This window comes from Crocodylus porosus, unplaced genomic scaffold, assembly GCF_001723895.1.
Source record: "Crocodylus porosus isolate Cpor-Errol unplaced genomic scaffold, CroPor_comp1, whole genome shotgun sequence".
Taxonomy (NCBI): Eukaryota; Metazoa; Chordata; order Crocodylia; family Crocodylidae; genus Crocodylus; species Crocodylus porosus.
In genome coordinates, this window is record NW_017728906.1 from 155,033,731 (window position 1) to 155,056,322 (window position 22,592).

The following is a 22,592-nucleotide window of genomic DNA, read 5'->3' on the forward strand; positions in this document are numbered from 1 at the left end:
ACTTCCTGCCCTTTGGGCAGGGGGCTGGACTCGATGATCTCCCGAGGTCCCTTCCAGCCCTAATGTCTATGAAATCTATGAAAGTCCTACCCTCTGCGCTTGCAGATTATACTCTAACCTGGAATGTGGTAGCATAAAACTAATGCATGCTGGGAATCCCCTACAGGGCATTTCGTGCTGCTGTGCCCAACATGTGCAAGGAGGAGAACACGCTGAGTTTTCTGTTCCATATCTGCAAGGGAATTTCTGGGGTGTGTCTGCAGGAGTGGATGGGCCTGATCCTGCAGGAGATTCGTAGGGTGCATGTCTGCAAACACATAGAGGAAAGCCTCAAGGACATGTGCCACAGGGTGAAACAAGGCATTCAAGGCTGTTGTCATGCAATTAGGCCCCTGAAGCCCAAGGAATAAATGAAGCCCCAGGCTGCCTGGACTTTCATGCCACAAGCAAACATATGTCCTCTTTAAAAAGGTAGCACAAGCTACACTGTCATAGCCACAACTTTGGGCTTTTGTGGCATGACCGGGGCATCAACATCTATTTGCCTCCATAAAAATGTTTATGGTGGCAGAAAGGCAACCTCTATTTGCAGCTTTAGTGTTTAAAACTGGTTGGGGGTAAGAACCATACTCAGATGGCAACTGATGTAGCTTACCCCAATACCAGCTAACTGCTTGGGGAAACCATTAGCTGAGGCCTTACAGGAGGCTCATGAAAGCTGTCTCACTTTGAAGATAATTAGAGTATTATGAAACAATACAGACATTACCATGAGAAGAGAAAGCTTTTATGAAGAAGTATGTCTGATCTACCTCTGCTTCCATCTGTGGCCTGAATTTCACATTGTGTAGCTTCAGCCCCTTGGCAGCCAATTGTTACAAGCATAAAGCAGCTTTGGGAGATCTAACATGGAAAAGTGTGTGTGTTTGTAAAACAGGACAGGAATAATAGATTTAATATAATAAAATGAGATTCAGCTGTTATATTTGCAAAAACAGCATTGTTTCAAGAGTTGTTTTGCTCTTCAGTATCGTACCATACTATGTTGTTTCAACACATGTTCACTTAGAGTGTTGGTTTTGGATGGATTCACATGGTGTTCTTCAATGACATACACAGATGAGAAAAGTTAAACATGACATTGAAACCTTTGTGTTTTCACATGACAAAGTTAATATGTTTTGGCAGCTGTTAGGAGTCACTACAAAGCCTTTGGGACTTAGGTTGCAGGTCAACACCTTGATCAAATGCACCACCTGACAGTTAGTGTGCAGCTTGTATTCGTTTTCAGAAGTTCTTGTTCTTATAACTCGTAAAATTTAAGTCACATTTCCTTTCTAAAAATTGATACGCATGTATGTTTTAGCATTAGTGAAGCCTTTCACATTTTAGGGGCTACTGTTGTTACCTTTTTAAAGGTAAAGATATAAAGTATTCTGTTCTTATCAATCTATTAATAAAATACTATTAAAGCCTAAATTTTTGATGGGGTAATTAATACAGAACTAGGTTAAATTCTTAAATCTGACTTGCATGTTTAAGAAATATATTTTTATAAATACAGGAGAAAACCTTTTCTTCCTCCCATTTTTCTCCCTATATCTTTCTTTAGTGCCAAAATTGTGGTTCATCTGCACCCAACTTCTTCAAACAAAGATCCTGGTCCATTCCAGAGCAGCATATATTCCTACATCAAACTTTCCTTCAAAGAACATGGTCAGATTGAGGTAAATTTACATACACTCAAATAAGTGAGAAGGGAGACAAATATTTCTGCTCACCCTGTACTGTTGATACTATTTGTTTTTGGGCTGTGAGCTTTTTTACTTTGTCATCCTGTGTTATGAATAAGGCTTATTATCAAGTTTTGATAGACACATGAATACTGTAGAAATACTGTCCCAAACATTGGAAAATATAATTCACAGTAACATTTATGTTATTATTTTAAAGTATCTTAGGTCTCATTTTAGATTTCTAATTAGATATTACAGTAGTTTAGAAAATAGTTTGGTTGTTTTAAGATATGTTGGGACTATTTAACAAAATAAATGAAGCTTTTGGTCAGTGATTTTTGTATTTTCCTATTTTATAAATAGGAAACATAAGAGCAAGCAACCTCTTTTTCAGCAGTCATTTAACCTCTAAGCAATTTCCTTTTTATTGTTTCAGAACTAGAAAAAAATTAAGTGTATCCTATATACATGTTGAGTAAGTAATATGGTTGAGAGTCCAAAACACTCCAAGGAAACCTAATTTAAGCCCGTAATTCTTACTTGAGCAATGTATCCTAGGTAAACTGTGCTTCAGTGGGAAAATGTCCCCACAAATGCAAAAATTAGCATATGTCCTTCATACACAAAGTTAAAAGGGAAACTAAAACAATGCCACAGGTTAACTCCAGAGTACGTAGGGAAAGGGAGAATTCTGCAATATAGATGCTTACTAAGAGATTCTGACACACTGAACAGGAGTGGTCCCCAGCCTTATTGGCTCATGGTCAATAGTACTGAGCAAGTAGGTCACTACAAGCAATCTTATACATTGCTTTCCTTGTCAACCTGAAGAAACCTGTATGTGTAGAAAGCAACATTTCCAGTACTATGAGCAGCAGTATATGGTCTTGCAGGCAACGTGCCTGTGAGCCACAGATTTGGTCACCACTGTTGTAGATTAGGGGCCTCAAATTTGTTTGGCCCACTGGACTGGATCCAGACCATGGGGCTTCTTGTGGGTTGGAGCTGGACTCACCTCTGGCATTGGGTGAGCAGCAGCAGTATTAACCCCCAAAGCTGCCTGAGCTGCTATGTCAGCTCAGGGAATCATGGGGGTTATTACTGCCACCACTCAAGCTACCTCTACTAAACTGCGTTTGCAACAAGACTCCATACAACGGGAATGTGGTGGTATGGAGAGTGACAGCTGCATTATCCCTGATGGGTCTCTGAGTTGGTCTGCTGATCATGCTGTTTTATAAAAACCTGAGCAGTTTCATGCATATTGAAAAATGATGGTGATAGAATTGAATCCATCTTAAGCATCCAGAAGATCATTGTCAGTAAGTCTATCACTGCCAACTAGCATTAATCCAAAATAAATTAATGGAATTTAGGCTTTGTTATACAAATTGCATGTAATTTATAATCTCGTGGCAGTTGTGTCAAGTTTCTTCTTTAAAAAATACTTATAATCGAGAAGGAACCTGAGAAATTGCAATCTTGTTATGTCTTGAAGAGTTATAAATCTCAAGACGCTTGTAGATGGAAATAAGTCAGGCAAGCTTACCTGGTAACTACTGCAACTTTTTTTATAATGCATAGGTTTGTTTGATCTCCAAAATGAATACAAAGTGCAGTATGAATATGCAAGCACTATAGTGTTTGTTTTTTTGGGGAAATTTGTTTCTCTGATCAATTAAATGTTAATAATACTCAATCTAAATGGCATAGGGTGACCTTATTCTATTTTTTTTTAATGTGCAGTTCTATAGGCGCTTATCAGAAGAAATTACACAACGGAGATGGGAGAACATGCCAGTTTCTCAGAGCCTTCAAATTAACAAGGGTGCACAGGTATTTGCTACCTTACTGATCTTTTTGTGCACTGTGATTCTTTTAACTGAACAAGTTGGTTCAGAGCTGCTCACATAACCACTTTGTGCATCAGGTTGTTCTTCCTCTACTCCACCGTCTATGCATTTCCCACTTGTTCAGGTCTGAGCCCCTTTCATTGTGTCCAAGCATATGCAGACACAACTGGGAACCTTCTCTTTACCTTGTGTAAGGAAGTACTTTCCTAATGGTGTAAAACTTACTACAGTATTTGGTTTGGGCCATTTTTGAGCACTTAATTGTACCTAATTATTCCAACACATAACAAAATAATCACCCATTCTGTATACAGTCTTCAACAGTATAAAATACATAACGAGAAGAAAGGATTGAGTTTCAGCCTTAACAGTATACTCCTTTCATTTAGGCACACTCTTTAACATTGCTGTAGAGTCGTTTGCAACATGTCAAGTGCATGGTTATCTACGTGTTAAGTGGATTATTTCTACTATTGGGAATTTCTTCAAGATGTGTTCCTGTTAAATTACTTACCTCCATTCTTGATCTATCTGAGTATTTTTAGATTATAAACCTTTCTATTTTCCAAATAAATTTCACCTCTACATGTGTGTGGCTTGTATTTATAAACTCATTCATTGCTAAAATGATGTAATTTACAAATTGGTTGCATATCCAGCTACATACTTTTGAAATCTTCCCCAAACTAAATATAATCAGACTGAGATACCCCTGACTGAGCTGCTTTCCTTGTTGCTGTATCTCACTGTCTGTTGTCTTCGCCTTTGTCCCTGTTTCATCTAAACTAGCAAGGAATCTGCTCATCTCAGTTAGAATCATAGAGAAGTAGGCTAGAATGAACTTCCAAAGTAATTTAAATTGACCCCCCGCCTGAGGCAGGTTTATCCCTATTCAAAACATCCTATACAAATACATTGACTAACCTATTAGCAAAACTACACAGTCACCCTGACCTAACCTCAAGACTCTATATTCTGCCACAGGTAAAGGAGGCAGACTACGGTAGCCACCGTCCTTCTGCTGCAAAGGTTGTTAAAATACACTTGAGAGATCCAAGGAAGAGAGTTATGCCCCCCTGCCTTGGCAGACAGCCGAGGCTGTGCTGAGCTCTTCCTGACGGGGGGAGGGGCTGGACTGCGCTGCACCTGGGATGGGCAGTGGTGGTGCTGGGAGGGGCTTGGGGGAGTTATGGCAAATTTTGGGGTGGCTGCAGCCCTGCCCATAGTCCCTTTCCTAGCACTGCTCCATGTGCAGCCTGGCCGAGACCCCCACTGGGAAGAGACTGACACCACCCCAGCCTTAACCCGCCCTCACCCCATGCACAGATCTGGGGGCACATGCCCTCTTGGAGTGCATGCAGCGGCAGGAGCCACACCCCCTGGACAAGCTGCTCATGGCTCTGCTCCACACTCTGCTCTAGCTGGGCAGCACCTGTCCCAGCCCCACTCCCTCCCTCCTTTACAGGCCTCGATCTGCCTCCCCCCGTGCCTCTTCCCTCCCCCCACTCCTTCCATCACAACACATTTACCAGCCAGATACTGCTCTTCAAGCTGCCAGACTGTATATCAGACAGTCCTTCAGGTATTTGAATATTGCTCTCGTGCCCCTTCTTAAGCTCTTTTTTTGCAAGCTAAACATGCCTGTTTCCTTCAACCTCTCCTTGTATGACTTGCCTTCCAAATCATTTATCACTTTTGTCATCCACCTCTGAACTCCCTCTAACTTTTCCACCTTCTTTTTAAAATGTGGAGCCCAAAACTGCTCTAAATCTTCTAGATAAGTGGTTCTCAACCTTTTTTGTACCAGGACCCATTTGTAAACATTGGCCAGTCCTGACCCAGCAAATAGTTTAAGTAGAAAATAGCCCCTTAGCTGTGCTGGTGCCCCTCACTCCTGACCCACTGCCCCCAACCCCTAGGCCCCAGACCTCCAGTGTGTGGTGCAAGGGGTGGGTGTGTGGGGTGCATGCCCCCCATATTCGTGCACCCACAACAGGCATAGGGCTGCAACCTGGCAGGACTGGCATGGGCAGGAGTCACCTCTGCAGCCTAGCAGGCAGGACCCAGTGTGGACAGTGAGACTGCTGCCAGTAGCAGGAGGAGTAACAGATGGGGGAGCTGCATTGCCCTTACCTTCTCCCACTGCCAGCTGCTTGCAAACTGGGCTCTGCTCTGTCCCACTGCCATAGCCTGGCCGCTGCTCCCCTCAGGCCACCTGCACTGCCTGCCACCACACATCCCCTCTGAGGTAGAGCTATGGCCTGAGGGGGGTGGTGGCAACAGCTGGGCCATGGCAAGAGGGTAGAGGGAGGAGGCGAGGGCAGCACAGCTCCCCCTTACCCCGCCTCCCCACATACACACACGCTCTTCTCCCCAGTCCATTACTTCTGTTGCTGGCAGCATGGCTGGTGCAAGGGTCCCAGCAGTGTGTCTCACTGCTCCGCTCTCCCCTTGTGCAGGGTCCTGCCTGCTGGGCTGCAGAGGTAGCTCCTGCTTGTGCTGGTCCAGAGCCAGACTGCAGCCCTGTGCCCATTGTGGGTGCACAAATCTGGAGGGGAGGGGTACATGTGCCTCCCCCTGCACCCGCAATGCATTGTCTGTGCCCCTCCCACCCAATATAGACTGACCTGTAAAGAGCTGTGGGAGCTGCTGTCCATGCTGCATGGCTGCCATGTACATGTGTGTGTGCACACATGCATGTGGCACCCCCTGCCTGATTGTGCTTATCTACCTGCAAGCAGCCCCTTACAGGCGGGAACTCTGGCAGCCTGCAAGGGGAAACCCATAGTTTCCCACATTTTTCTCTTTTAAAAGAATATAACTTTTAAAGTTTGTTTATGACCCTTTCATATATTCTTGTGACCCACTTTTGGGTCACGAACCACAGTTTTAGGTACGCTGTCCTAGATGAGGCCTAACCAGTGCAGAGTAGAGAGTCATTATCACTTCCAGTATCTTGCATGTAAAGCTTCTGTGGATGCATCCCAAAACTTCATTTGCCTTTTGTGCAGTTGAATTGCACTGCAGGTTCATATGCAGTCTGTGATCTACCAAGACTCCCAGATCCTTCTCTGTAATACTACAATTCAGCCAAGTGTCACCCATTTTGTATTTGTATTTTTGATTATTCTTCCTGAGGTGTAGCACCTTGCATTTGTTCCCATTGCACTTCATCCAGTTAGCTCCATCACAGCTTTCCCATCTGTCAAGATCCTTCTAATTATCCTCTTGTCCCTCAATATGTTCTCAGTCCTTTCCAGTGTTGTGTCCTCTGCAGATTTGCTCAAGAAGCTCTCAGTTCTCAAATAATTAACATGCGGGAGAGGTGCCAAGCATCCTGGGATGCTAGGAGACTGTGAGTTAACTTGAATCTGGGAATCTGAGACAAAAGTTCAGTACACCTATTTAACTACTAAATCGGTTAAGTCTGATCCTACATCCATCCAGGCTTATCTTAAACTCATTTAAGCCATTTAGGAAGTGGTTTACATGCACTGAACTTCTGGTGTTACAAGGTTGCACCAGTTTCCAATCACTTATACCAGTTCACGTATAATTTCTGTCCTTAGCCCTAATGTTTCTATTAATGCATTTTGTGTGAATGTATCATGCTGCAGCCTCATATTGAGCCTGCGATCCACGAAGACTCCCAGTTCTTTTTCCGTAGTGCTGCCGTGCAGCCAGGTGTCACCCATTTTATATTTATGTTCTTGATTATTCCTTCTGAGGTGTAGCACCTTGTCTCTCTGTCTGCACTGAACTTCATCCTATTAGCTCTCACCCAACTTTCCAATTTGTTGAGATCCCTCTGAATTGCATTTACATCCTTCAGCATGTTTGCAATCTTTGTTTCCCTTTTGCATCATCTGTTGTTGTCCTGTGGCTCTGGCCCTATCCCAGAGTTGAGCTGCCATTGAGTTGCCTCTGTATTGCATGACATAGGTTATGTACTGTAATTATATTAACAATTTAAATAAAACTTAAGATAGTGTCCTTCATACAGTACATCTGTTATACATGCTAAGCTTTCATTGTTCATTGATAAACTATGACCTTGACTCCAGGAATGTCATTCAGGAAACAATATAATGTGTAACACTGGCAATCTTTACATTTGATTAGTTCTTTTGTGGGAAGTTTTCCTCCACTGTAAATATAAACAGTAACATAGTGAGGTGGGTAATTTAATATTTCCCCTCTGATTGTTTAAACTATTTTCTTTTGCAGGCAGGAAGAATAAGGGCTGTAGGAATTGTAGGCATTGAAAGGAAATTAGAAGAAAAGAGAAAAGAGACTGACAAAAATATTTCTGAGGTAAATGTTACTCAAGTTTCAAGGCCAGCCACCTGTCAGAAGTGTTTTTCATTCATTCATACTTTATTCTGGATGCAGCTGTGAATATTTCATTATATAGAGTTTTTTAAATCTGCACTAATTACAGGGGCATCCTTTACAGTTATGTACTCTATTTAACAGGCTTATCCAAGGTAATTAAGAATATTTCACTTAATCTCTTTCAGGAAAGACATTCTTAGAAGCCAAATGTTTTTGGGTGCTTATAAAATGAATTTCAATAGAGTTGAAAGGCAGAGTTCAATGGCCTTTCATTGGGAGAAGCAGAACAAACAGTGTTCTGCAGAAAGGAACCAGAATAATATTTGTTCTCTCAAAGAAGAGCTAATTAATTAAAGTTTAATTGAGGATTAGATGTTTATTTGGAACAGTCATTCTCAACCTTTTTAGACTCAGGGTGCCCCTCAAAAATGTCAACTCTTATTTTTCACTCATTCTTTAGTACAGAAAAATAAGAGCAGTTCTACTGCAAATAATTCAAAGACCACACCCAGTCACAGTCCTTTTAACACTATAAATTCCTAACCTCTGGATTTATTTTGTGAATTATGTTTGCACACCTAACAGTGCTAACATTGTGTGTTGCCCTTGAAATTATCTTAAGGCACTCCAGGGTGCTGCAACACTTTGGTTTGAGAATCAGTGATTTAGAAGATCCTTTGGTCTAAGATTTTTTCTATATTCAAAGAATACAGTACAGTAAATTTACAGCTCATTTATGTCTAACATTCATTTTTCAGTTTTTAAATCCATCTGTTTTATGATTATGGCAATATGTACAATAACACACACAACAATAATAAGATTTTATAGAAATCTCTGCAAAACTGTTTGGCCAAGATATGAATGATGTGTAGTGAGCAATAGAATGTTGATCCTCCCTCCTCTGCACTCTTCTTTCTGTACCAGAAGTCATTTCAACAAAACAGCTAATGGATATCCCAAGCAGGAGACTGTCTTAAAAGAGAAAATAGACTTGATCTGTCTGAGTAATAAAGATTACTTTTTAAGCATCAAAGTTTGTCACAAATTAACTCATTACTAAATAATTCCTGAATAGGAAACATCTGTGATCCTCACAGTACATCAAAATAAAAAGAAATCTTTCAGAGCTGATTTGCCAGAAATTTTTACCTACTTTGTGAATAGTATGATCCTTCAGTTATTGCAAGCATTAAAGATGTTTTTTCTTTTATGTACAGTGTAATAAATGAAGCTGTGTGTGTGGTTCAAAAGATATTGTTTGGTTATTTTTTCCTCTGTGACTTTGACAGGAATTAAAAGAAGTCCTTTTGTGTGTGTGGTATGAGCACAGAAGAAGCAGGATTTGTGAAATCCTGACTTCCTCCAGCTTTAAATGTTATAAATGATTTGCTTTAAAAATGGTGCCCTGGGTTCCAGAAAAAGATTTCCTGCATCTGCTGTTCACTGCTGATAAGAATCCAGTTCTTTAGCCTTTTGTTTATCTGAGGAAGTTCCTGTTAGGTGTGTGCACATTCCCCTTTGTTTTCAGGCTAACCCTGAGTGAATTGGTCAGAGGGAATTAATACACAACTTACCATGTATTAGCTAAATCCAAGGTTTTTCAGATGTGTGATATTTCCATGAATATTACTGAGATTGCTAAAATCCTGGGTAGAGTTTTTATTTGATACAGTATTAAAATACATTAGAATGTCCCTAATTCTAACTAGTGACTGGGGGGATGTATTGTAAATTACTGAATTTGGCAAATGAGTAAATCGTTGAAAAAGTACTTTTAAAAAAGAGATATGGAACTTTAAATGTCTCTGTCTTGGTAACAGTAGTTTATTATTTTTGTTGATATAATTTCCTTTAAATGAAATAAGTATTTCATTTTTCTCCTATGTCTGATTTGTGGTCTTTAGAGCATAAATGATGTATTTGTGACTTCCACAAGTTGGTTAAAATAACTTTTCCTTTTAAAAATTCATAGTGTTTAAAAAATAATTGAAATACAAACATTTGTTCTTTATCAAATTCCATAAGTACTCATTACAGTGGAAATCTGATATTTCACAGAAATACTGTTATTTTCCACTTATTTTATTACATCATTTGTCTTATTAGGTCAAGCAATTACCTATTTTATCAGGGGGTGCCTTTTATCTAATAGTTCACTTGTTGGACCTGAGTTTAACCTAGCTTTAACTGAGACTTTTTTTTGTAATATAATTTAACTCAGTTACACATCTGTATTCATAAATGCTTCCCTGAGTAAGATGTATATATGCATGGGTTTTTGTCAATTAATAATTTTCAAAGGATTGCTTCTTCCATTAAAAGTACTTTTAAATGAACCTAGCATACCATTTCCATTGGTGATTCCAAATAGACTGCTGTCCTTCTGTCTTAGCAACACATACCATTAATGCTGATATTGTGATGTCATTATGAACATTTCAAAAACTGGACTGTTGGCTCTTTTCTGGCCAGAAATACATATATTTGTAGGAAACATAAATCATATACCTATTTTTGGTGTGGGGAGGGGTAAGTAACCTTGTTGAATTTGATCTCTTATTAGCTTTCCTCCAATATGCATTTGTACATCAGTATCAAGTAAAAATTTAGTAAATTCCGTCCATACAGAAAATTGTAGGGACTTAATATTTTCTTGTATACTTTTTTCTTTTCTAATTTTGATCTTGTGATCCCTGGGAAGGAAAAGTAACCGTCATGTGGAGCATAATTGTATAACATAATTGTATGCATTATTACATAAATAATTATTATTAATGATATATTGTTTGAAATATTAGGTGATCTGATATATGTCAGAACTCTTGGACATTCTGGGAAAATTGGGAAAAGAATTAGGAAAATTCAGTCGTTAGAGCACTTTATTTCTTTAGGCAGACAACTTTACAATGTCCATGTTTCATTTCAGGCTTTTGAAGACCTCAGTAAACTAATGGTAAAGGTATGGATGCATCATTTATGTTTCTGAATTTATGAGTTATCTAACTTTTAACCAGATTCTCCAAATGCGCACTGCCAAAAGTTTATATATTTGCTTGTGTATCTTGATAGGCCAGGGAAATGGTGGAATTATCCAAGTCAATAGCTAACAAAATTAAAGAAAAACAAGGTGACATCACAGAAGATGAGGTAAGCAAGCTTTCTTTTTGGAATTAAAAGAAATATCAACTAAAGGGGTACTGTGGTGGTAGCTGTAATGCAAATAAGGAACATTTTATTAATGTGCAGTTGTTTCTTTTTACTTAATGAAAAAGTTTCAAGGCATTAGAGAGAGAAGACTCTAGTCCAGGGGTGTCCAACCTTTTTGAATGTGGGGCCAGATCATGAATGTTTTATCATACAGTGGGCTGGCAAGCCATATTCATATTTTATCACCCCGGGGGCCATATATTGGACAAGCCTGAAATAAGGCAAAGCCGGCATAAACTCCCACCTGTGCTCAGCTAGTGACAAACTACAGCACGTGATGTCCTGAACCAGCCATCCCAACAGCTGGGTCCGCCCTTCTGCCTACTACGAGCACCATTTGAAGGCAGCCCCAGAAGATATTTGACAGCTGTGTTAAAATATGTGACCAAACCGATGTAACCAAGGGGCTGCCTATGCCACTGGTTCCCCAGGCCTTGCCCACCCCAGTCACGCCACTGCCCAAAGTTTGACAGTGCTCGGGCAGACGTGGCTGGGGCCCAGCCAACGCATGAGACAGGAGATGGTGGAACTGCAGGAGCGAAGCCAGTTCCCAGCCTGGGGCAGGGTCTCAGGCCTGGTCTGCCCATGGCGGCTCCTTGCAGAGGAAGGCCTCAGGGGAACACGGGCCGCTCCGCTCTTCCACGCTTTCCTGCAGTGAAGGCAAATGGCCCTTGGGAGGGCACAGGCAGCTGCCATGGCAGGAGAGCAGTGCCCAGCCCAGTTGCAGGGAATGACAATCCCTCTTCCCCCCCAGGCCACCCCCGAGCAGCACAGCCCCTCGCTCGCCCGCCCACACGGCCCTGCTCACCATGGTGCCCAGCTGTCCATGCACACAGCCCCAGTGGCCTCAGCGCTGCGAGCCCAGAGCGTGGGGCCTGGCAGACACCAGCTCCCACCGCCTCGCCCCACAGAGGTCATGCCAGGACCCCACCTGCCAAGGCCCCCTCGGGGCTGCCCTGCCAACTGCCTGTGCCAGGTGCTGCATCCCATTCCTGCCCCACGGCCAAGCCTGGCAGGTCCTAGGAGGCGGGCAGGACGCCGGGGCAAGGGGCTGAGCCAGAGACAACTAAAAGTGGGCACTGTCCTCAGCTTAACCCATCAGGCACAGCCGGGGCAGCCCTCGGGGCAGCGATGGGACCCGGCTCACATGATGTGGGAGGTCACACAAGCCCGCCCCGCAGGGGTGAGCAGCTCCCCTCCACTCCTCCACCCTCCTGTCCTGAGTGAGAGATCTTGGGCCACAGAAAATGGCTTGGCGGGCCACATGGTAGCCCGCAGGTCGCATGTTGGGCAAGCCTGCTTTAGTCAGAGGCCTTTGCTTCAGATGTAACTAGTGATCTGAAGTTATTACAGAGTTTTTGGCTGCTTGCGGAAGCTAAAAAATCACACCAAAAAAGTGCTTTACCAGAAGAAGCAACACGTTACTTCAGTCCAGCTCTGCAGTGTCTTTATAGACCAGATGCTCCAGTGGGGCTTTTTGGCACTTTTAGCTAAAAGAGAAAAGCACCCAAAAACCCCCACTGAAGCGCCCAATCTACACAGATGTCAGGCAAGCCGGGTTGAAGTAATATGCTGCCTCTTCTGGGCACATGTGGGGCTTGGCACACGAACGCACCAAATTTCAAGTAAAGCACCATTTAAAAAAAAATGTGGTGTTTTTTGGGGGTTTTTTTGCATCTGCAAACACCCTTAACGTCTATCCTTTTTCCCTTGTTTGGTTTAAAAACAGCTAGAGAGGTTGACTCCATTATGTAGAGCAGCGGTTTCCAAACTTTTTTGATTGTGCATCCCTATCAGTAAAAATATATATATATTGGGGTGTGTGCTCAAATATTTATTTATTTATTTATTTATTTATTTATAAATTATATAATGGTACAAAAATCTTTTTGCTCTCACTAAAAAATATATTATTATTTTCTTCCCGCACCCCAATGGATTGTCTTGCGCACCCCACTTTGGAGACCACTGATGTAGAGGGTGGTGACTTTTGTTCTTTTCCTTCCTGATTAATAAGTCCCCTGTAAATTGTTAAAAACTTCAGGGTTTGAGCTTGCTTCCATTTTGATGAATTATATATTGTTCCTAATAATTGATGTTTGTTTATTTTCTAGTCTCACAGTAGTACACCAAAATCCATTATAGGAATAAAGGTTTAAGCAAAAAAACATAGAACTGTACAGTTACTGATGAAACTTGTTTTTCTTTTTGTTTAGACTATCAGGTTTAAATCCTATTTATTGAGCATGGGTATAGCTAATCCAGTCACCAGGGAAACCTATGGATCTGGTACATATTACCATATGCAACTGGCAAAACAACTAGCTGGCATCCTACAGGCACCGTTAGAGGTAAAGTACCTGTTGTTTTTTCTGTGCATGTTGACGATATTCAATGCAAACGTGTTTCCATGATTGTGGATCTTGAGAATATGCCTCCTAAGGTTTCATGCTTCAAAATATGAAAGGTCATACTATTATTTTAGAGGAGGCTTCTCTTTGCCTCTTTAGAATGCTGGTTCTCTTACAGGGCTGAGTACTTAAAGTATTACATGGAGTTAATTTGTGGTACTGGTTTCTCATCCTAAAAAGGATGTACTATGTGGGGCACTTCTTCAAAATTTGCACTCAGCAGTCTGTTTCCTGTTTGTAGGCTCTTGTATATTTTGCAGTTGCAGTGTTCATGTTTTGTCATCAAATTTAAGCTCTTATTTTGGGGGGGACCCCTAATCCTTCTTTATAACTTATGGTTGTGATACCAGTTTTGAAAATGTGAAGAGCATATAAGCCAATTAAGGGTTGTCTTCTTCAGTACAGAGGGGCAAGAGGCCCTGTTGTTTGTTGTTGTGGTTATATGTGCTTAGTGACAAGGATTCTTAGTTATGTGCCTTGGGATATTGACTCTAATCCCTAAAAACGACTATTAGACTATTAACTTTAAAAAGGTCTCTGTCTCAACACATGCTACTATACAGATTTTATAATTTTTTTTATAATCAATAAAGCTTCCCTTTTTAATTTATCTAAAGCTGCTGCAGACCTTCCGCTGCATTCACATAGAACCCAGAGTCCTCGCTACAAAATTTGGGTTGAGCTTACTGTAAAAATATAAACTGCCTTGACTATCTGAAAACAGGCATATGCATTTGGAGGGCTCGGGGGGTGTGGAGGAGGGCAGAGAGTGAGAGAGAAAGAAACTTGCATGCTACCTGTTAGATTTTCACTTTCCGTTAAAGTTAAAACTTGATTTAATTTGTTCGTAGATTTAGTATAATAACACTGTTCTCTTAGCCTAACATGTTTTTAAACCTTGAAATAATTTGCAGTCCTTGAATTTTAGAGCTGATGATTTGGAAATTATTAGAGAGATACAATTTGAACACTGACCTGTAATTTCAGAGTACTTGGTCTTGTCTGTGGAGCTTTTTGATTCAAGCATATAATTTAAATTCCCTGCTTGATCTTTCATACACCAATTAGTGCTTTCAACCGTTCAAGCATATGCAAGATAGCATGCTATATGTTTTAAATCAGGTGCAACCCATGGCCAGTCTGCAAGCCAATTCAAGCCACCAACCAGCCCCACACACCAGAGTCAGCATGGGCACCTCGTGCAGTGAGAGCCCCTAACCAGCACAGTGTGCAGCATGCACCAGCCCGTTTGTTCAGAGCTCATACATGGACCCATCCTGCAGGCCATATCTTTGATACTCCTGTTCTAGATAAATAATACCTAACTTAGAGATCTCATAGGGCACATGCTGCATATAGCGCCCACGCCAACCCAGTCCTGTGTACTGGCTTTGATGCATGGGGCTGATCTATGGACCTGATCTGGACCAGCTCCAAAACTAGCATATAGGGCTAGCCCAGCTGGGCACTGCATGCAGCACACACCTTGGACCAGCCCCCTGTGCTGCATGCAGTGCCTGTAGCACTGGGTCCAGCCCTGCATGCTGCATGTAGCGTTTGCCAGAATAGCTCTATGCACCACATGTAGTGAGCGGAGCCAGGGCTGGTATGCTCTGTATGTGGTATGTAGAGTCAGTCTGAATTGTAGAGTTCCAGGACCCGGATCCATCCTGCAGGCCATATCTTTGACATTTCTGTTTTAGATAAATAATACCTCACTTAGCAGTTTCATGTTTTCACAGGAACGAGGGGGAATCATGTCACTTACAGAGGTTTACTGTCTTGTAAATCGTGCTCGAGGATTGGAGGTAATGAACTGATTCACTGATATTTATTTTGACAAACTCTGCCTGCTAAACTACTTCAAAGAACAAGTGTCAGATAAATCAGACTCTCCCCCTAATGACATAAAATGATGAATGTTTTGCCAGTCTTGTAATGAAAAACGTTGAGGTGTGTTCTTCCTTCCCTTTTCCCTCCCCTCCATTGTTTACTCTTCACCCTCCTCCATCGTATGTCATACTGAAGCGGCACTATTGTAATGCCAAGAAAGGAGGATGAAAGCCAGCATGAGAAAACAAAACATCTGAAAAGGGGGAGTCTGTCCTCATATGAAAGAACACTAAAGGGACAGATTTTTAAATCCTAAAAGAAAGGAGAAAATATTAATGAAATAAAGTATTTCAAGAGAGAAGCCACAATGAGAGAGAATATAAAGAAAACTAATGAGAAACTGGAAAAGAGAGTTAAAAGGCTTAGAAAAAATAAGGAATGACATGAAGAAATCAGTCCAAAAACTGTCTTCCACTACATACCTGTACATGCTACTATTTTTGTATTTAGAATTGTTCATTTTGTTTCTTAATGCACACAAGAGTATATACCATATAAAGTGTGAGTAAATATGTTGTGTTGTTTGTTTTTTTTTAAATAGTTACTTTCACCTGAAGATTTAGTAAATGCGTGTAAGATGTTAGTGTCATTGAAATTACCCATAAGGTAAGATTTGTCTTCAAGGTATTTCTATAAAAAAGTGGTCATGAATCCTGCAGTTCTTTGAACAAAATTAGCTATTCTTAAATGGCCGTCCTTCAAAATCATTTTGATGCAAAATGTAGACGTATATCAGCATTTTATTTAGTATATTTTAAATTTGATAGGTAAAAAGTGACGGTTAACTCTACTTCTGTGGTCCTCACTGCTCTAGTTTTTGAGTGTGTTCCACTCTTCAATTTTTATTGATCCTTTTTCACTGTAAGTGTAGATACATATGTGCTCCACATGAGGAACTGAGACAGAAAAACTGTGGCCCAGATCCCCTGAAGCATGCAGGAACCTTAAATGCATTTAAGCAACTTGGTTTAAACTATTTGTGCATGTTACACAAAGAGTGTGCAGAGGAGAGGATCAGGGAATTGAGTGTAGGTCAGGGGCGGGCAATTATTTTGGGCAGAGGGCCACTTACTGATTTTTGGCAAGCCATCAATGGGCCACATGACAGGCAGCCGGGCAGATAAATACTAATTTTCTAAATTTTTTAGGGGCCCCGCAGACTGGATAGAATGGCCTGGCGGGCTGCATTTTGCACTCCTGGTGTAGATCCTTTGTCTCAGTCTAGCATCCTCACTACTGGACCGTATTTCCTGTCTATAGATGCTGTCCCTGTAGCCTAACAGAAGGTTTCTCTGAAGAGGTGTTTAATTGCACCAAAACTTGAATAACTCCACCATCAGTATATAGTCTGAGCATGGTCCGCTCACATTTAATGAAAGCTAAATTATGTGATCATTTCAAATTAAAAATATGTTTTAAGTTGCTATTTTTCTTTTACCAATTGACTACATTTGATATTTTCAGACTGAAACAAACTTTGGTGGAACATTAATACATCTCTTTACTCAGTTCAGTTACCTGTTATATCAAATATTCTTATGATTTTATTTAATTAGTTTAGGAAGATACTACAGGTCATTAATACACACATTTTTAGCTGTGTTGTCTTTCTGTTTTGATTTCAGACTTTGTGTGTTTGACAGTGGTGTGATGGTAATTGAACTCCAATCTCACAATGAAGAGGAAATGGTTGCTTCTGCTTTAGAAACAGTATGTGACCCTCATTTCCTTCACTAATCTGTCTGCTAGAGAAACTTAGGCACATTAGGTGTAAAGCTTAAGGTTCAGGATTTCCTTTTGATCTTTTGAAGTACAGAATTCTGTGCTGGCAAGATCATGTAACAATAATACTTCTATAGTTAATAGTACTTTTCATCTCCAGTTTGCTATGCAGACATTAATTTTAGTCACTGGTCACTGCCTAAGGAGCAAGTCTCTTTAGAAGGGTTTTCAAACTTCATTACCTTAAATCTTTCTCCAAACCGTTTGCATAGGAGGAACATCTTATTTGTGTTAGGTCCCATAAATTAGCAAAATTGCATTTCGGATTGTGAACCACGTGTTTTAAAATCTGAAAAATTTTAAATGTAGGTATAGATTGTTTGTTTTGGTTTGGTATGATAACAGCCCATTGTTCCCACAGTCAGGGGCGTGTGGTTGCCACGGGGGAGGGGAGGGGTGGAGCAGAGGCACAAATTCATGTTGCAGCTTTTTGCCCCAACACGCCCCTGCACGTGACGTTAGTTTAGGGAGAAATGTTCCAGGTGAGGTAGGAGAGGCTGGGGCTAGCACCTGGGCTGGCCTAAGCAGCCTTATCTGGGGGCATTCTGGGGTTCCAGCGGCAGTGAACTGAGCCTGGTTCTGGCTGGCCAGGCTCCAGTTTGGGACAACGCACACTGCTACCGTATGCACTGCCCGGTTTTTTTCTGGTGCAGGTTCTTTTGACACCAGGATCTCCTGGTATCAAAAAAACCCACCATGCTGCAAATTAGTTCTGCTAATGCCTGCATGTGCAACACGTATGATTTGCAGCAACGCAGACAGGTCTACAGCACCATGAACCACATGTGCACACTCATCTGGGTGTGCCCTGTATGTGCAATGTATATTTTATATCCAGTTTGTGAAGAAACTGTCCATTTTAAAGGGCAGTTCATAAAAGTAATCTGGATTAGTCAGAAAGTGGTGGTACGATTTGCGTAATTTGTGTCACGTATGCTGTTTTCATACTGAATTACCATATCATCTGCGGTGGAGTTTTTTTCCCTTCAAGGTATTGGGCATGGCTCATATATATGCTCACTTTATGAAAAACAGTAGTAAGTCACTCTATATAAAAGAAGGAAATTCTGTCAAATAAAGACATTTAGTGCTACCAGATGTATTAATTATACCTTGGAAGTGGACTCCTCCAAATGTATTGAGACAAACCTGCAGAACCACATTACTTGATTAAAAGGATCTGGGGGTCAAAATTTGCAAAATTTTAAAAGAAATGTCATAATACAAGTAAGAATTTAGACTAAAATATTTTTTATTTTTTAATTCATTTCTTGAAAATTGCCTAGTCAGTTTTACTGTTGTTCCTAGATGATTTTCAGTCAATTTCATTATTTGTTTGTTGCATTAGTAAAATTGTTCAGTGTTATACAAAATGGATTGCTTGTCAAGAAACTTCCATTTTAAGCCAGCACATTATAAATAAGGTTAGCCATATAATACACAGGCTGATCAGATAATGGATTGGCCGTATTTTTAACATAAAACTAGGCTTTGGATTCATAAACAAATATTTTTTTACACATGAGGTTTGAATTAATAAACCTGGATATTAGTGTATCCAGGTAAATGATGTCCCAGACATAAGTAGCAGCATTAGAGAAGATGTGAATGAAAGTAGAAAGATACCAAGGGAACAAATGTGAGGAGTGGGGGGAGAAATAATTTGAAATAAGAGGGAAAGCAAAAGATGTGATAAAACATGAAGCCAGGAGCACACTTTAATGCAGCAGTAGGCAACCTCCAGTATGGGTGCCAGAATATGGCACGCGAAGGCCTTGGGGTGGACGTGGGGAAGAGCCCAGGGCTGCACTGTCACAACAAGGATGTGGTCCCTTGTGGCTCCCTCACCATCCACCCCTGGCACTCCAACATCTTACAAGTCAAGGTGGTGGGTGTTTTTGGCACCCTGCCTAAAAATGTTGCTTACCCCTGCTCTAGCTTAACTTCCCAGTGTACAGTAAGATATAGTAACAGAAAATGTTTGAGGGAAAGGAAAGGAATTCACTCTGAGGTTTCAGAGAAGTTAAATGTTTTGAGTAGCAGGTGAGGTAGAAAGGCAAAAATACGTGGACGGTTAAGTCAGTCCAGATTAGGCTAACATTTAGAGAAGGAAAATCATAATAATGCACAGTTCATGTTAAGTTATGCAAACTACTCATAACACTGACTTTTAGCAGTTTGCTTTTACAAAACCTAGATTTGAGGTCCAGTTTGCCCTGAGAAGGCTACAACAAAATTGGAAACTGTTGAGGATACTACAGAAGAAGACCCTGCAAATTTTATGTGGGTGCCAGGAGAAGATGCATTGGTTATGTACAGAAAACTGCTTGGATCTGCAAAAATGGAGAAAGAACAGAACAATTTATTAGCAAGAAACCATCCCTTCTCCTATACTTAAATCCTGAGACTTGGGGAAGAATGGTAGTTTTCAGAAGTTGGTATTGGGAGTGAGCTATTTAAATTAATCAGCTCCAATTTTCTGCTTTCTTCATGAGTGACTACAATTTCTAAATTGATGAGTCCTCCAACTCTGCTGCCTTTTAGTTCCTTGCCTAAATGTCATCATTTACAAAATTGCTTACTGTGGTTGTGCAGTGTAAATACTGATTGCACATCTGTGTTGCTGTCTCTGGGCTATATTAACTTACCCACCCACTTCTCCTAGGATATCTTTTCAGAGAGTCTGGAAAAAAAATGCTTTGTAATGTCATTTGTTTTAGTAACTCCTGTTCTTTTTCATATTCAACAAGTTGTCAGGGCACTAATTGATATAATGGAAAGAAACTGCTTATTTTTTTAACAGAAAATGCAGATACACTTCTTAGTTTTCATTAGGGTTTTGTTACCAATTTAGCCCACTTCCAGTTCACAGGGTTAAAGTAATAAAGGAATTGAGAAATTGTTTCATTCAGTAGTAGAGAGGAAAACATCAATGCAATCTTAATGCTTTAAATTTCTCCTTGATAGGTATCTGAAAAGGGTTCTCTCACAGCTGAAGAATTTGCCAAGCTGGTGGGAATGTCTGTTCTTTTGGCCAAAGAGAGGTAAATAATACGGATAATTTGTAATACCTTTTTGATCAGCATGTTTTCCTTAACTGATATTACAAACATTCTTTCTTTTTCTCCAGGCTGCTTCTAGCTGAAAAGATGGGACATCTTTGCAGAGACGATTCAGTGGAAGGCTTGCGATTCTATCCAAATCTATTTATGACACAAAGTGAATGATTTTGTAGTTCATGCCTATTTATCATGTAATCACTAAACACAAGGGATCAGAGAGATAAAGCTCTTCAGATAGTCCTGATTTTAAGATTTTGTTTTATTAATCAAACTGTGACAATGATGCATATTGTGAGGTAGAACAGTCCTCAGGTATTTCAAATGCTGAGTGATCCTGTAGGAATGAAGAAGGGCCCTCCAGCAGGTAATAGGAACCCCAGAGTCAGAATCGTGTTATTATCTCAAATTGGATAGCTGTCATACATACTTTACTTGATATGTGACTTGATTTTCCATTTCAAGAAAAGGAAGGAAATATCCTCTGTGGTCTGTTTGCAAAGACAGATACAGAGCACGAAGAACATTTGATTTACTGCCTGTGTGTTCTCAAAATTCAGAAAAAGTGAGATTCTTCTGTATACACTCCAACTTCAGCACATATTGTGTCTCTATGATTTCATGTTAGATACACGTATCCGCAGAAATGAGGATTGATGCTGGTACTTCCTGAGGTATACAAAACAAAATAACCAATGATCCCTTGTCCGGAAGACTGTAAAAACATTTTTAGAGAGTATCCCAAATTTGGGATTAAGAATCCCAGAGTTCTTTATACTTATAAATAACCTGGGAGTAAGAGCAAATAACCTATGATCTGAAAATCTAGAAAACATGGTGTATACTATGTTACAACTTATGCTAAATATGCTGACCCAGAACCACAGTGAGTGAAGATTTCTTCCCTTCTTTTTTTTTTTGTCCTTCCCCCTTCATTTCATTATGTTCATTATGTTGCTGCTTTTGTGACTTCCCACCCACTCCTTTAGACAGGTTGAGGGTAGTTGGTTTACCCATTACTCCATCCTGTTCAGTGGTATCATTAACTGTTTTTCACTTTAATAAAACGTAATTCCTTAGATACATCCATCCTGTGTCTGTCTTGGAGAAACAGTTAGTTAACTTGCATGTCTTCAGGCTATGGAATTTGATATAGAACCAAAACTCTCACGGTTTTCGGTAATCGGGGGTCGCGTCACCACCTGTGGGCATGCGCAGTTTGTGCCACCACAAACTGTATGCGTGGAACACGAAAATGTGCCTCGTTGCAAATTTGCAGCACGGGGACAAAAATTGCTACTGGGATTTCCTAGTAGCAAAAAAAATAAATAACCCAGAGAAAAAAGTGATGTGGTACTTGCTACAATAGCGTCACTGGAACAAACGTAGGCTTGGTCCTTCAGGGAGACCCTCCGGCTGTCCAGAACATCTCTACTCCTCCATTTGTGCCTCTGCAAGCATACACCTTTGCATATCATAGTTTTTCATGCATTTGTTCAGAATGAATTTATATACAGCTCCAACTTTCTGCAACTAGTGGAATCCTACAGTAGTTACATATCTTGAAGATCACAGGATTTAAGCAAGCTTTTGACATTTCCCCATGACCCCCAAGAAGAAAGGAGAGATTTTTTGTATTTGTTTGACTACCTTCAGAAATGTTATAATTGTTTGGATAGTCTTAAAGGTTTGATGCTACTGAACTCACCAATTGGAGATAAACATGGTCATGTTTTTTGGTTAACTTATAAATTATTACTTTTTACTTGTCTGTTTTCCCCATGTACAGTTGATATAAATTTGTTGTCTTCTGCATCTCAAAAATTAGCTTTCACTCAAAGCTGCCTTCAGGCACTGTTTTCCCTTGCATTTCCTTAAGTAGAGTCGAGTCCTAAGTAATGGATCTGGCAGGAGCAGGAATATACTGGAGAGAGTCATGGAATTCGCCTCCTTCCTCTCAGCCCTCTGGTACCTTCTCTGCTTGGGCTTTATGGTGATCCTGACCTATTGGTAGCGAAGAAGCCAGTTGAACTGCACTTTGTTCTTGGTCTGCCCACTTTCTCCAAAAGAAAGCATAGTACAGATTAGCACAATTTTCTCCAAACCATGTCCCTTCAAGAAGAGTTGAGAGGCTGAAAGTTGGACAAAAAGGGCCTTTGAATGCATGCTCTACTAGCATGTTCCTTGGTATGCAGACATGTCAAAGAGGATTCACCAGTTTGGTAGGATGAAGCCTTCTCCATAAAGCAGCAAGTTTCCCTCTGGAAAAACATGGTAATGTCAAGTAAATTTCTGCCTTGTGTTCCTTACACT

The 22,592-nt window shown here is 40.6% G+C and overlaps 1 protein-coding gene across 1 annotated transcript in view; it reads left to right on the plus strand.

Moving 5' to 3' along the window:
- Positions 1 to 21,364, plus strand: part of VPS36 (vacuolar protein sorting 36 homolog) — a 25,589-nt gene extending 4,225 nt beyond the window's left edge. Inside the window, exons 4-14 of the mRNA XM_019530002.1 lie at positions 1,613 to 1,727; positions 3,483 to 3,572; positions 7,817 to 7,903; positions 10,854 to 10,886; positions 10,997 to 11,074; positions 13,351 to 13,485; positions 15,288 to 15,353; positions 15,980 to 16,044; positions 17,064 to 17,148; positions 20,188 to 20,264; positions 20,351 to 21,364. Coding sequence (XP_019385547.1) covers positions 1,613 to 1,727; positions 3,483 to 3,572; positions 7,817 to 7,903; positions 10,854 to 10,886; positions 10,997 to 11,074; positions 13,351 to 13,485; positions 15,288 to 15,353; positions 15,980 to 16,044; positions 17,064 to 17,148; positions 20,188 to 20,264; positions 20,351 to 20,447 — 928 coding nt within the window. The 3' untranslated portion in view covers positions 20,448 to 21,364. The remainder of the gene's footprint in view (positions 1 to 1,612; positions 1,728 to 3,482; positions 3,573 to 7,816; positions 7,904 to 10,853; positions 10,887 to 10,996; positions 11,075 to 13,350; positions 13,486 to 15,287; positions 15,354 to 15,979; positions 16,045 to 17,063; positions 17,149 to 20,187; positions 20,265 to 20,350) is intronic.
- Positions 21,365 to 22,592: the final 1,228 nt, after the last annotated feature.